At 33.9% G+C, this 13,223-nt stretch overlaps 1 protein-coding gene across 1 annotated transcript; it reads left to right on the forward strand.

The window, feature by feature from the left end:
- The first annotated feature begins 5,103 nt into the window (after positions 1-5,103).
- Positions 5,104-10,347, forward strand: LOC134243646 (uncharacterized). The gene is made up of 3 exons (XM_062725886.1): positions 5,104-5,192; positions 8,745-8,800; positions 8,962-10,347. The coding sequence occupies exon 3, from the start codon at positions 9,199-9,201 to the stop codon at positions 10,138-10,140; it is 942 nt and encodes a 313-aa protein (XP_062581870.1). The 5' UTR covers positions 5,104-5,192; positions 8,745-8,800; positions 8,962-9,198; the 3' UTR covers positions 10,141-10,347.
- The last annotated feature ends 2,876 nt before the right edge of the window (positions 10,348-13,223 follow it).

Below are 13,223 nucleotides of genomic sequence, written 5' to 3' on the forward strand. Positions count from 1 at the left end.
ACTTTTTATGGGCGTTCTCTCTTTCAGCATCAATATCTTGAAAATATTCTTTACATCAACAATTGATAAAATATTTGAAGTGAAAACATTCTTAACAATTTGTTTATTTGCCAAAGCAAAGACAATAATTTTAGAATGTATATTTTAGTGGTGTCCAGCTAAGTGGTAGTACATTGTATTATAGTATTTTGAAAATAAACTTATGCGTGCCGTTTGACTATTTTTCTCGCTTTAACGAGTACGGTGCCTCTGTAGCTATATATGTTCACTTTACGTAGTACATGTAGATCTGTTCTTCCATGCCTCTAAAGCAAATATGACCTCCAGTCAGAGGATCAATGACATGTATATATTCTGCTTGGTTGTTATTTTTGACTATAGTTTGACAGATTCCAAGGCTAAACATCCAAACTGTTGTGTAACTGATCATGATAGGGGTGAACTCCCTTTTACTTCATATCAACAACGAAATATATACATGTACATCAAACTTATCGAATAAAAGTGATATTTTCTCACAGTATGAAAGAATATCAAAGTGATAATTTGTCGAGTGTTAAAGTATATCAGAAATGTGGCAAAACTCGAGATTTTCTTCCCCTTCACGGTGGGTGTTGTTTAAAAAAAATCACTAGTTGCGTCATGTAAAGTATTTAAGAAAAGATGCATATTAAAAATTTCAGCATTTGAAATTATACAAAGACGGATCGAACACGGCGCCTATCCCATTAAGTTTTACTTGGGAATACATGAATATAGGAGAAATACTAATATTTAAAATCGCATTCTTAAGAACCAATAAACAAGAGGATTTGAAAATTATTAGAAAAGTTCATTCCATAAATCTAAGTAAAGGTTATTAGGCAAAACCTGTCCATTCTTTGAGAAGAAAGAACTGTTGGAGGGCCGTTACTCCCGACAGTAGTTCTTTCTTCTGACGGAATGGACTGTTTGAGGCCTATAACGAACTTAATTAAAACATTTGATTTATTGTGTTCATATTGTACTCTCTTAGAACATTTTCTCATCCATTGTATTAAGTAGACATTGTCTACTTATTGGACTGTCTCAGGTAAAGGTTGTTTACTATCAAAAGAAACTTTCATTCACTGTAATTGTTAACTTAGTGGACAGTTACAGGTAAGTGCAATTTTTAAATAAAAGACTAAAGAATATTTAGTCATGGAATTTCAGCACCATTTGTATTGTTACTGTGAATAAAGCATGTCTTCCTCTGAGGGAGAGAACATATTTTTGATGCAAAACAAATTCAGATGTGAAAAATACAATGCATACATGTAATTTTAATTTTGAGCCAAAGATTGTCAAGGAACTTTGGGTTCAAAGTGGACTTCTTCTTTAAATATATAACTTTTGATCAATTAAGGCTTTGCAAGGATGCAGAGAAACTAAGGGAACGTAGACACTTTTCCGTAATTAAATCAACAATTTTTATGTAATTTAGAAGAGACTAGAGACAAGGAATGTCAACGGGCGATTTATGTTCTTTAACTGACAGATAGAATATTACAATGTATCCAACTTTGAAGTTTTCATGCTTAAGAACGTCAAGTTGTTGAGTGTTAAAGGGGCCTGGACACAGTTTCAGCCAAAAATTTTCATACCATATTTTATGTTTACGAATACTTAACTAAAGTTTTTCCAATGATCAGCAAATTTTTGTCAGTTGTCGAGTTACAAGACAGATTAATTAAGAGCTCCAAACCGTTGTTACCGGGTATGTAAACAAGGCCCGAGCCATTTTTTGTTCGCATAGAAATCAACAAACATAAGCTTTTTTGTCGCTGAAGTCAGAAATACTAAGTATATCGGGACAAGAGTAGACAAGATTATTGACCAAACACCCTTGCATTCTTATAGAAGAAAAAAACGATGGGTGTGCTCCTGTAGAAAACTGAGCAAAATTATTCAAAGTACTAGTAAGACATATAAGAAGGAGTGGTTGATTCTTGTCCGAAGTGATATCCCCTCGTGTGTTGGTGCGTTTGAGTATACATTTCATCATTTTTTGGAAAATTTACAAAGTTTCAGTTTTTGTTTATGTGACATGGAATAAATTATTTGATATTTTTTCAAGTTCAAGTTCAATTTATTCACTCAAACCATATTAATGGTACATGTGGTTCAACAATGTATATGGAACGCCATGGCTGCCTTATGTTAGATGGTTATATATACAAAAATGCTGTATTATATATATGCTGTGGGTCAATAATTATATGCTGTGGGTCTATAATTATATGCTGTGGGTTTATAATTATATGCACTATAATTATGTTCTTATATTATATGCTGTGGGTTTATAATTATATGCTGTGGGTCTATTATTATATGCTGTGGGTTTGTAATTATATGCTGTGGTTCTTTTATTATATGGGTCTATAATTATATGCTGTGGTTCTTATATTATATGCTGTAGTTCCATAATTATATGCTGTGGGTCTATAATTATATGCTGTGGATCCATTATTATATGCTGTGGGTCTATTATTATATGCTGTGGGTCCATTATTATATGCTGTGGTTTTATAATTATATGCTGTGGGTTTATAATTATATCCTGTGGGTCTATAATTATATGCTGTGGTTTCGTTATTATATGCTGTGGATCTATTATTATATGCTGTGGTTTCGTTATTATATGCTGTGGGTTCATAATTATATTCTGTGGATGTATTGTTAAATATTCTGTCGGTTTATTAGAAACTATCTATTCAAATCTGGACTTCTAGTTTTTTTTAGTTTACTTGCTCAAAAATGGCGGCTAGCCGTAATAGGAATGAGAGAGTGCTGAATAGGAAGGCATTACCTGATTGGTTTAAATGAGAAACATGTATGAAATGTTTTTTTATTATTTTTTTTATAAAGTAAAAATATTAATGTTTGAAATAAATGAGGGAATGTATGAATATTACAGAAATATAGAAATACCAGGGAGATTGTACGAGCGGGGGTTGATTTTTTTTTATGGAATGTAGGAATATAACAGAAATATAGAAATACCAGGGGAGATTGTAGGGGTGGGGGTTGATTTTTGGGGGGGCAGAGTGTTATTTACTCCCGGTACCTATAAGTTAATTTTTATCAACTGCAATTTTGACCTATAAACGCCATGGACCCTATATTTTTGGGGGGATTTTTTTTTTATAAGCGCTTGGATTAAAGTTTCAAACGATGCCATACACTTCAAATATTTATCATATTAAGAGAAATCTGATGCACATTGTTAACTTACTTGACAAAAAACCTGACAAGCAAAAAAAAAAAAAAAGGAAAATGGCCTTATCACAAAGATTCTATTTCGAGTCGTGGGAATGGGGGGGGAGTGGTTATAGGTTCGACAAACTTCTTTAGTACCTAATTTTTTTCCAAACACCACCAATTTCCCCATTTTTAACCTATACTGCAACGTATCCGTGGAAAGGGGGGGGGCTTAACCTAAGAAACAATGTTCAATGTCTATACTAAGTATATGTTTGGAAAAAAAAGTTTGGGGGGCTAAACCCCCCCCCCCCCCCCCCCCCCCCCGGTTCCGACGCCTATGCTTATATCTACATTCTTCTCACTACCCCCCTTTTAACAAAGGACATAACTCCTCTCAAATCTCAACACACAAAAACAAGTGAGAGGACAAAAGGTTTGCATAGAGTTCTGTGGGAAAATAATTGGTACTCTTTTCCTTATATAGATCTTAATTTTTAAAATGTGAAGTGAATTTAAGGCAAAAAAAAAAAAATGATATTTTGCTCTTTATTTGACGACACACCGAGAGGAAATACCCCGGTATACATTTATGTATAAAAAAAGAAAAAAAAAATACTATACTAATTTAATTTCAAACAATTCGAGCGTAGCGGAGTCAGCCGAGGATTGCCGATTGATTCAGCACTCCACTCTCTCATTCCTATTACGGTTAGGCCTGGTGCAGTTGCCGCGCCATTTTTTGAGCAAGTAAACTAAAAAAAAACCAGAAGTCCAGATTCGAAAAGCTAGTTTCTAATAAACCGACAAAATATGAAACAATACACCCACAGCATATAATTATGAACCCACAGCATATAATAATGAAACCACAGCATATAATAAAAGAACCACAGCATATAATTATGCACCCACAGCATATAATTATGAACCCACATAATTATGAACCCACAGCATATAATAATGAAACCACAGCATATAATAATGAAACCACAGTATATAATAATGGACCCACAGCATATAATTATAGACCCACAGCATATAATTATAAACCCACAGCATATAATTATAAACCCACAGCATATAATTATAAAACCACAGCATATAATTACAAAACCACAGCATATAATTATAGACCCACAGCATATAATAATAGATCCACAGCATATAATTATAAACCCACAGCATATAATTATAAAACCACAGCATATAATATAAGTAGCACAGCATATAATATAATCATCTAACATAAGGCAGCCATGGCGTTCCATAAATGTATGTACAATATATACAAAAAATATTATATATACAAGATACACTGTAATGGCGGAAAAACATTCATATGAAGTAACAAAAATAATTATGGAGGACAGACTTTTTCAATTTGAACCTGGTTGGAAAGATTTACGAAATAGACATGTAGTTGTATGTAGTTTATATAGATAAATTATTATTTAGATCATCAGATGATTTCCTCAGCAATGGGATGGACATGCTGACTTTCTATTATTATTATTTTTTTAAAAATCATCCTTAACTGACAATTTAACGTATTTTAAATATAATTATTCTCAGGATTGGATGGTACCTAACATTACATTTTTTATTTTATATTTTACTGAATAATATGATTCATTTATTGTTTCAAAATCTTGATGTAATTAATTCTTACTTTTTATCAAAACTCAGATAAATCCAGGTAGAATACAGAGTTAATGTTATGAAAACATAATCCACTTGCATAATATAATAAATGTAACGAAACAAGAGTGAAAGTTCAAACTCATTAGCAGAATGATAAAACGTACGCTCAACTCGTCAGGTGAGAAAAGAACGATAACTCTAAATTAGGTCTAGCGGAAGTTGTGATTTGTTGTCACGTTTTGCAGGAGACAGTCGAGTCGAGAGTAGCCAAACATTTGTAACAAGGATTCCAGTTGTAGTGTCCCCTAGTGTGTGACATTGTCCAGGTAAATAAAATTTCCTTGTTTATGGAAAGTTTTTAAACTCAGATTTAATCAACTGCACGTGTTTTTTAAGCATATCGTGTTTAGTATATCACTATCAGGTCCAGCAGCACAATTTCAATATATAGATAGCTATATATATAGCTCTATCAAGGTATTACAAATGCCTTGATCAAGGTATTTTATGTAATGAAAATACAAAAACAATTCTTAAAAAATAAAAATAATTTCAAATTATTTTGAGTTGTGAATTATGAGTTGTGGTCAGTGTGTCCACTCGTGCATGAAAAGTACTCGGATATCAAAAAGATAGTATACAGGTATAAAAGAACATCTTACAAGACATGTTTTTATTACTGATTTCTTTGTGTTTGAATACTTTACATGCATGGGTGAATTTACTGACAACAATTCAGAACTCGACTTTCAGTATTTCTTTTTTTTATGCCCCGCCATGAATATGGCCGGGGCATATAGTGTTTGTCATGTCCGTCTTCCGTCCTTCCGTCACACTTTGCGTTTAGCTCTGTTCAAAGCTAAGTTTCAAAGAAACTATCCAAGATATTTTCATCAAACTTCTTATGCTGATAGATATTGATGAGAGCTATGCAACTGCATCAACATTTTTTGACCTTGACCTTTCCTTTGACCTTGACGTCACTTTTCTTAAATTAGTGTTTAGCTCAGTTTTAAACATACCATTCAAGATAGTGTTATCAAACTTCACATGTGGATACAACAGGTTGGGACCAATCGCCCAAATGGGATATAATAGTCCGTTTGGGATATAATATCCCTAATGGGCTATAAATTTACAGTGCAAAAATTGAATATTTTTATTTTGGTAATAAATATCATAAATCCGCATCAAAACACTTAAAAAGGAATAACTTTTGGTAAGCAAGTTTTTCTGCAACCCTACCATTTGTTAGATTGATCCCCAAGAAGTTAAGGAACTTACGACTTATTCCTTTTTAAGTGTCCTGATGCGGATTTATGATATTTATACCCAAAATAAAATTTTTCAATTTTTGCACTGTAAATTTATAGCCCATTTGGGATATTATATCCCAAACGGACTATTATATCCCATTTGGGCGATTGGTCCCAACCTGTACAAACTTGCACGGATGATGCATCTAGGGATGAACACTAACAGACTTGCTTCGGATGCTGGATCTGACCTACATTTTCCAGATAAGTGACCAGATTAAAGATTTTGGAGCAGGTCCATTCCTAAGGAACTATAAGCCCAACTTGGACCAAACTTGCATGGATGATGCATCTAGGGATGGACTCTACCAGACTTGCTTCGGGTGCTGGATCTGACCTATATTTTCATTCCCAAGTAACTATAAGCCCTACCTGAACCAAACTTGCATGGATGATGCATCTAGGGATGGACACTACCAGACTTGCTTCGGATGCTGGATGTGACCTATATTTTTATTCCCAAGTAACTATAAGCCCTACCTGAACCAAACTTGCATGGATGATGCATCTAGGGATGGACTCTACCAGACCTGCTTCGGATACTGGATCTGACCTATATTTTCATTCTCAAGTAACTATAAGCCCTACCTGAACCAAACTTGCATGGATGATGCATCTAGGGATGGACACTACCAGACTTGCTTCGGATGCTGGATCTGACCTATATTTTCATTCCCAAGTGACTTTAAGCCCTGCCTGAACCAAACTTGCATGGAAGATGCATCTAGGGATGGACACTACCAGACTTGCTTTGGATGCTGGATCTGACCTATATTTTCACTCCCAAGTAACTATAAGCCCTACCTGAACCAAACTTGCATGGATGATGCATCTAGGGATGGACACTACCAGACTTGCTTCGGATGCTGGATCTGACCTATATTTTCACTCCCAAGTAACTATAAGCCCTACCTGAACCAAACTTGCATGGATGATGCATCTAGGGATGGACACTACCAGACTTGTTTCGGATGCTGGATATGACCTATATTTTTATTCCCAAGTAACTATAAGCCCTACCTGAACCAAACTTGCATGGATGATGCATCTAGGGATGGGGATATGGATCTGACCTATATTTTCATTCTCAAGTAACTATAAGCCCTACCTGAACCAAACTTGCATGGATGATGCATCTAGGGATGGACACTACCAGACTTGCTTCGGATGCTGGATCTGACCTATATTTTCATTCCCAAGTGACTTTAAGCCCTGCCTGAACCAAACTTGCATGGATGATGCATCTAGGGATGGACACTACCAGACTTACTTCGGATGCTGGATCCGACCTATATTTTCATTCCCAAGTGACTATAAGCCCTGCCTGAACCAAACTTGCATGGAAGATGCATCTAGGGATGGACACTACCAGACTTGCTTTGGATGCTGGATCTGACCTATATTTTCACTCCCAAGTAACTATAAGCCCTACCTGAACCAAACTTGCATGGATGATGCATCTAGGGATGGACACTACCAGACTTGCTTCAGATACTGGATCTGACCTATATTTTTATTCTCAAGTAACTGTAAGCCCTACCTGAACCAAACTGATCAAATTTTATACACATACAAATTTTCATGTTGCGTTACTAATATATCCTAGGCGGGGCGTTCATGTCCTATGGACATATTTCTAGTTTTTTTAAATTTTTGTTTGTACTTTTATAATGCTACATAAAATACCTTGATCAAGGTATTTGTAATATCAAGCTATATACACCTATCAGGGTATTGTGCTGGACCAGAGACCAGAAGAGCTTATGCGATAGTAAGGTGTCCATCCGTTTGTCCAGCTGTCTGTCTGTCTAGCTGTCCATTTGTCTGTAAACAATTTTTCAAAATGCTACACCTCCTACAATTTTAGTGTGGTTTCAATATCACTGTGCACACAAGTAGACTACACCAAGATACATAATTTAGTGCATCGGTTTTTGATTTCGATGCACAGTGTTACCATGGTTACTAAAAATAGAAATTTCTTTAAAATTCCTTTAAAATGCTACTCCTTCTACAGTTTTGGACTGATTTCAATATAACTTGGAACAAATGTAGACTTAGTACACTGTGATACATAATTTATTGCATTGGTTTTTGATTTCGATGAAAGATGTTGCCATGGTTACTAAAAATAGAAATTTCTGTGAAATTCCTTTAAAACATTACTCCTCCTACAGTTTTGGGTCTGATGGAAATGGCTTCTTTTCTCTTCCTTTGTTATAAGTACATACCAGTAGAGCTACAGTCCCGACAGAGACTTCTGGTAGCTTTATGCTTTCATACATAACGGAGATAATACTTGACATTTTGGCAAGGAAAATGACTCAAATTTTGTCCTACAAATTAAATAATTTTTTTAAAAAATGAAATGTATATTTTTGTATGTTGGTTAGCTAAGACAGAACACAAAAAAGAGTAACAAGATGCCAATATTTGCAGCATTCCAAACCCTAAGACACTGAATGTGGAAGACTGCTATTCATTGAATTTTCTTGTTTTTACAATTTAATGTTAATGTAGATTGTCTCCAGCTTTTAGTAGTTTACTTTATTTCTGTTTCAGTGTATATGGCAAGTAATTTATACAATAATTTGTAAGACCAGAAAACAGAGAAAAGGGTATGTGAAATTGTTTTACATTGTTATTTGTATTCACACACACCCTTTCAATTATAAATAAATATTATCATAATGCCAGAAAAAATGATTAATTTAATGAAATAGATATACTTCATGTTTAATAATAAATTTAATGAATTGTGAATGCATTTCTTTTGTAGGAAAGAATATTATGGGAATTCATACAGTTATTGTACAGTATCTACAAGAAAAAAGGACTACTCCTTTTCATAATTCTTAATAGTGATTTTGTATTGTGAGCGCAATTTTTTTTATTGAAGGAATATATTGTGTTTCTTCACTAAGTAACTGTCATATGCTTTTGTGTAAATTTCCCATAGTATATATAAGAATTAATTTTCACTAAACTGAAGAATACAAGTTGATAGCATTCAGATATGGAAGAACATTCTTATTCTGCAAAACTCCCCACCACTATTTGTAATTCTGACCTTATGCATATTTTCAAAAAGGTACAAGGTAATGTGTTGGCATTGCATGAAGAAATTTGCAAAATACTTCAAATAGAAAAGGAGGCTGTAACTCCTATGAGCTTATATTCCAAAGCAAAACGAACTTTAATTGAACTTAAAAGACTGAGTAAATTAACAAATAAGGACAAGTATAATGAAAAATTAAAGTTAGAATTTATTTTGCCCTCTCGGAAACAAAAAGGAAATGAAGTGGACAAACCGCAACAAAAAAATAAAAGTCAGAAGGTTGAATGCCATGGTCCTTGTCTAAGTTGTGTGAAACTGCAAAAAGAGAATGAAAAATTAAAAAACAGGCTTAAGGCTATCAATGTAAAAGTGCTAAATCAGAAACTTAAAAGAAATCAACGCACCATTCAAAGATTACAGACCACAGCCATCGGTCTACGTACAAAATTATTTTTGTCTGAGAACTCCAAAGACAAGCGGAAGAAAAATGTTTCTACCATTGGTACCCAATGCAACACAATCAAATCGGAGGTGGATAACCTTAAAAAAGAAATAATGAATTTAGACGCAACTTTGCTAGACATGGTACAGGAGAACGAAACTCGAAAAACAATAAGTTTCAGACACCCGGACTCTAGAGGCAATCCGTATGATCCCAGGTTAATGCAACTCTTGCATGAATTAAGAAGAAGAAAAATTCCAGTTCAGCACATCAATCCTATTATTAAAGAGGTGTTACATTTAGTGGATGTCAGCGTAGAAGAATTGCCACACCCATCAACTATTGCAAAGATAAAACCGAACGAGACTCCTGAACATCAGAACTCAGTTGTAAAGACTCCTGAACAGCACGCGGCACATTTACATATCTCTCCGATCAGAACGCAGGTTTATGAATAACTTGAGCATTCGTTTCACCAGATTGTATGTATCCAACATAAAATGATACATTTGCTTTATAACATAATCTTTACTTAGTCTTTGTGTTTTGTTTCAAACGTTTCCCTTAATAATAACAAGATATAAATTTATTTTGTTCTGACTTATTTTTATTGTTTTGCTAAATCTTGTTTAATTTCCTGTTTTTCTTGTAATCTGTTGGTTATGTTATAAAGAATGATCGTTTTGTAAAATTTTTATTTTATTGTTTATATTGCATTATCAATTAAAAAAAAAGAAAAATGAATGCGTTACATTGTAGTTAATGTCCATTGTTTAAGTTGGTTTCTTGTTTTGTGATTTTGTAATTTTTCTAAATATAGAAGAAACAATATAAACCAAACAAGCTTCTTCCTATTGTAGAATCGTTCCAATGAAAACAAAGACAGCAAATAAATGTGTACACTCACAGGAGTCTCAAGTTTTTATCGTAAAAAAATTTCCTACACTTAAGTAAAGTTTTTTTTTAGGTAAGGGTAGGAAATTTTTTTCCGGAATTTTTTTTTTTTTTTTTTAACGATAAAAACGCCAGACTCCTGTGGTACACTGTAGACCTCAATAGGATCTCTGGTGGTTTGGTGAAATGAAATATGGAATACGAACAGTATTCAAGCTCAAAAGTCCATCCATTAGACAATACAAAATAAGACCAGAGCAAACACGGACCTCTGAAACATCAGAGGTGAGATCAGGTGTCATGGAGGAGTGAGCATCCCCTGCTGACCGGTCACACGCGCTGTGTGCGCAGACCTCCTTCTTATGATCCGAAAATAACGAGAAAAAATATCCGTTGTCAATTCAGTTGGTAAATATTTTTATCCAAGTACAGTACATGTACTAGTGGTGTATTGTCTATCCTCAAGCCTTGTTGAATGGATAGAAAGATGGAGCGAGTTGAGGAAAAAATCTCATACAAAAAAGGTTGACATTCTTTTCTTGTTACATATTATATTTATTTCATTTTCTTAATGACATCCTTTGGAAATCTTGAAAATTCAACCCCCTGCAGTGTACTGAAAGCACACATTGACACCTTGTAATGGCATAGTGGAAACGAAATGGGAACTACTTTTACATACATTATCAATACATACATTATTAGGCTTGCTTTAATTAAACAGAAATTAAACAGAAATATCTTGTTAAAATTATGATATTTGTACAAGATATGTAAAGTTAGCTACTAGTAACTGGCTACGACAAGTGGTAAAGTTAGCTACTAGTAGCTGGCTATGAGAAGTAAGTAAATTTGGCTACTAGTAACTGGCTACTAGTAGCTGGCTACGAGAAGTATGTAAAGTTGGCTACTAGTAACTGGCTACTAGTAAATGACTTGAACCTTATAAGAATAACCGTCTAGTGTCTTTTGTGTAAAATCATGCAAACTTGGGATACAAATGTTGATATTCTTGAAGTAGCTGGAATTTTACACCGCTGATATCCACTGATAGTGTTGAAAAAAACAATCTCTGAGCTTTTCAACATAATATGGCACTGAAGTTACCAAGATATCGGTAGTAATAAACTCAGCTACTAGTACCTTTTATCTCAAATTATGCTATTTGGGAGACAAATGCTGATATTTTTAAAGTAGCTGGTTTGTTACCTCGCTGATAGCAACTGATATTGCTGATCAAAATAATCTCTAAGATATTCCACATGATCATGCAGTAAAGTTACCGTTAGTAAAAATATCTTTTGTTAGTGATTTTGAACAAATGTTGATATTTTTAAAGAAGCTGGTTTGTTACCTCGCTGATATCAACTGATATTGCTCATGAAAATAATCTCTAAGATATTCCACCTTTTGATATTAAGTAAAGAATTATGTACCTTTTGTTTAGAATTATGCTATTTTTGACAAAGATATTTTTGAAGAATGTTGATATCAATATTTTTTGAAAATAATCTCTAAGAAGCTAAAGGTTTGTAATGAACTCAGCTACTGGTACCTGATATCAACAAATGTTGAAATTTTTGAAGAAGCTGGTTTGTATTGATATCAACTGATATTCTGATAAAAATAATCTCTAAGATATTCCACATGATCTGGCAGTAAAGTTACCAAGATATCGTTAGTAATGAAATCAGCTACTGGTACCTTTTGTTTAGAATTATGCCATTTTTGGGATACAAATCTTCATATTCTTGAGGTAGCTGGATTTTCAAATTGCTGAAATCAACTGATATTGTTGATCAAAATAATCTCTAAGATATTCCACATGATCAGGCAGTAAAGTTACCAAGATATCGAAAGTAATGAACTCAGCTACTGGTACCTTTTGTTTAGAATTATGCTATTTTTGGAGACAAATGTTGATATTTTTGAAGTAGCTGGTTTGTTATCTCGCTGATAGCAACTGATATTGCTGATAAAAATAATCTCTAAGATATTCCACATGATCTGGCAGTGAAGTTACTAAGATATCTTTAGTAATGATCTCAGCTACTGGTAGCCTTTGTTTCAAATTATGCTATTTTTGGAGACAAATGTTGATACTCTTGAAATAGCTGGATTTTTACACCGTTGATATCCACTAATATTGTTGATAAAAACGATCTCTGTTCTTTTCAACATGATTTGGTGCTGATGTTACTAAGATATCGTTAGCAATCAACTCAGCTACTAGTACCTTTTGTTTAAAATTATTCAATTTCTGGATACAAATACATGTACAAGGAAAAACATCTCTTGTTTGTAAAAAATTGTCAGCTTCCGGGGGCTTCACCCCGGACTCCAGCTAGGGCCTTGAAGAAGTCTCCGAAAAATCCATTCTCTTCCATCAGCTCATGCAGTCTGAGAGAGGAACGAGTGACAACTCTGCATTGGTCAGTGGAGATTGTGAAAAATCGGAAATACCCGAAAGTATGACGTCAAATAAAAAAATCCTTGACCTAGGACGCTGCATAAAATCGCTGCTTGTATTTTTTTTCCGAAGTACGAAGGGTGATCAAAAAGTTCGCGAACTAATTGAATAACTTCCATAGAAAAAACAATATTTGGTTTCAATGTTGACTATATTTTAAATTAATCCTCTCCGATT

The sequence above is a fragment of the Saccostrea cucullata genome, unplaced genomic scaffold (assembly GCF_032062105.1).
Source record: "Saccostrea cucullata isolate Sc308-1 unplaced genomic scaffold, CSIRO_AGI_Scuc_v1 ctg2645, whole genome shotgun sequence".
In the NCBI taxonomy this organism is placed as follows: domain Eukaryota; kingdom Metazoa; phylum Mollusca; class Bivalvia; order Ostreida; family Ostreidae; genus Saccostrea; species Saccostrea cuccullata.

What these genes read in the sequence shown, in the direction of transcription:
- LOC134243646 (XM_062725886.1), top strand. Translation starts at nt 9,199, where the DNA reads ATGGAAGAACATTCTTATTCTGCAAAACTCCCCACCACTATTTGTAAT.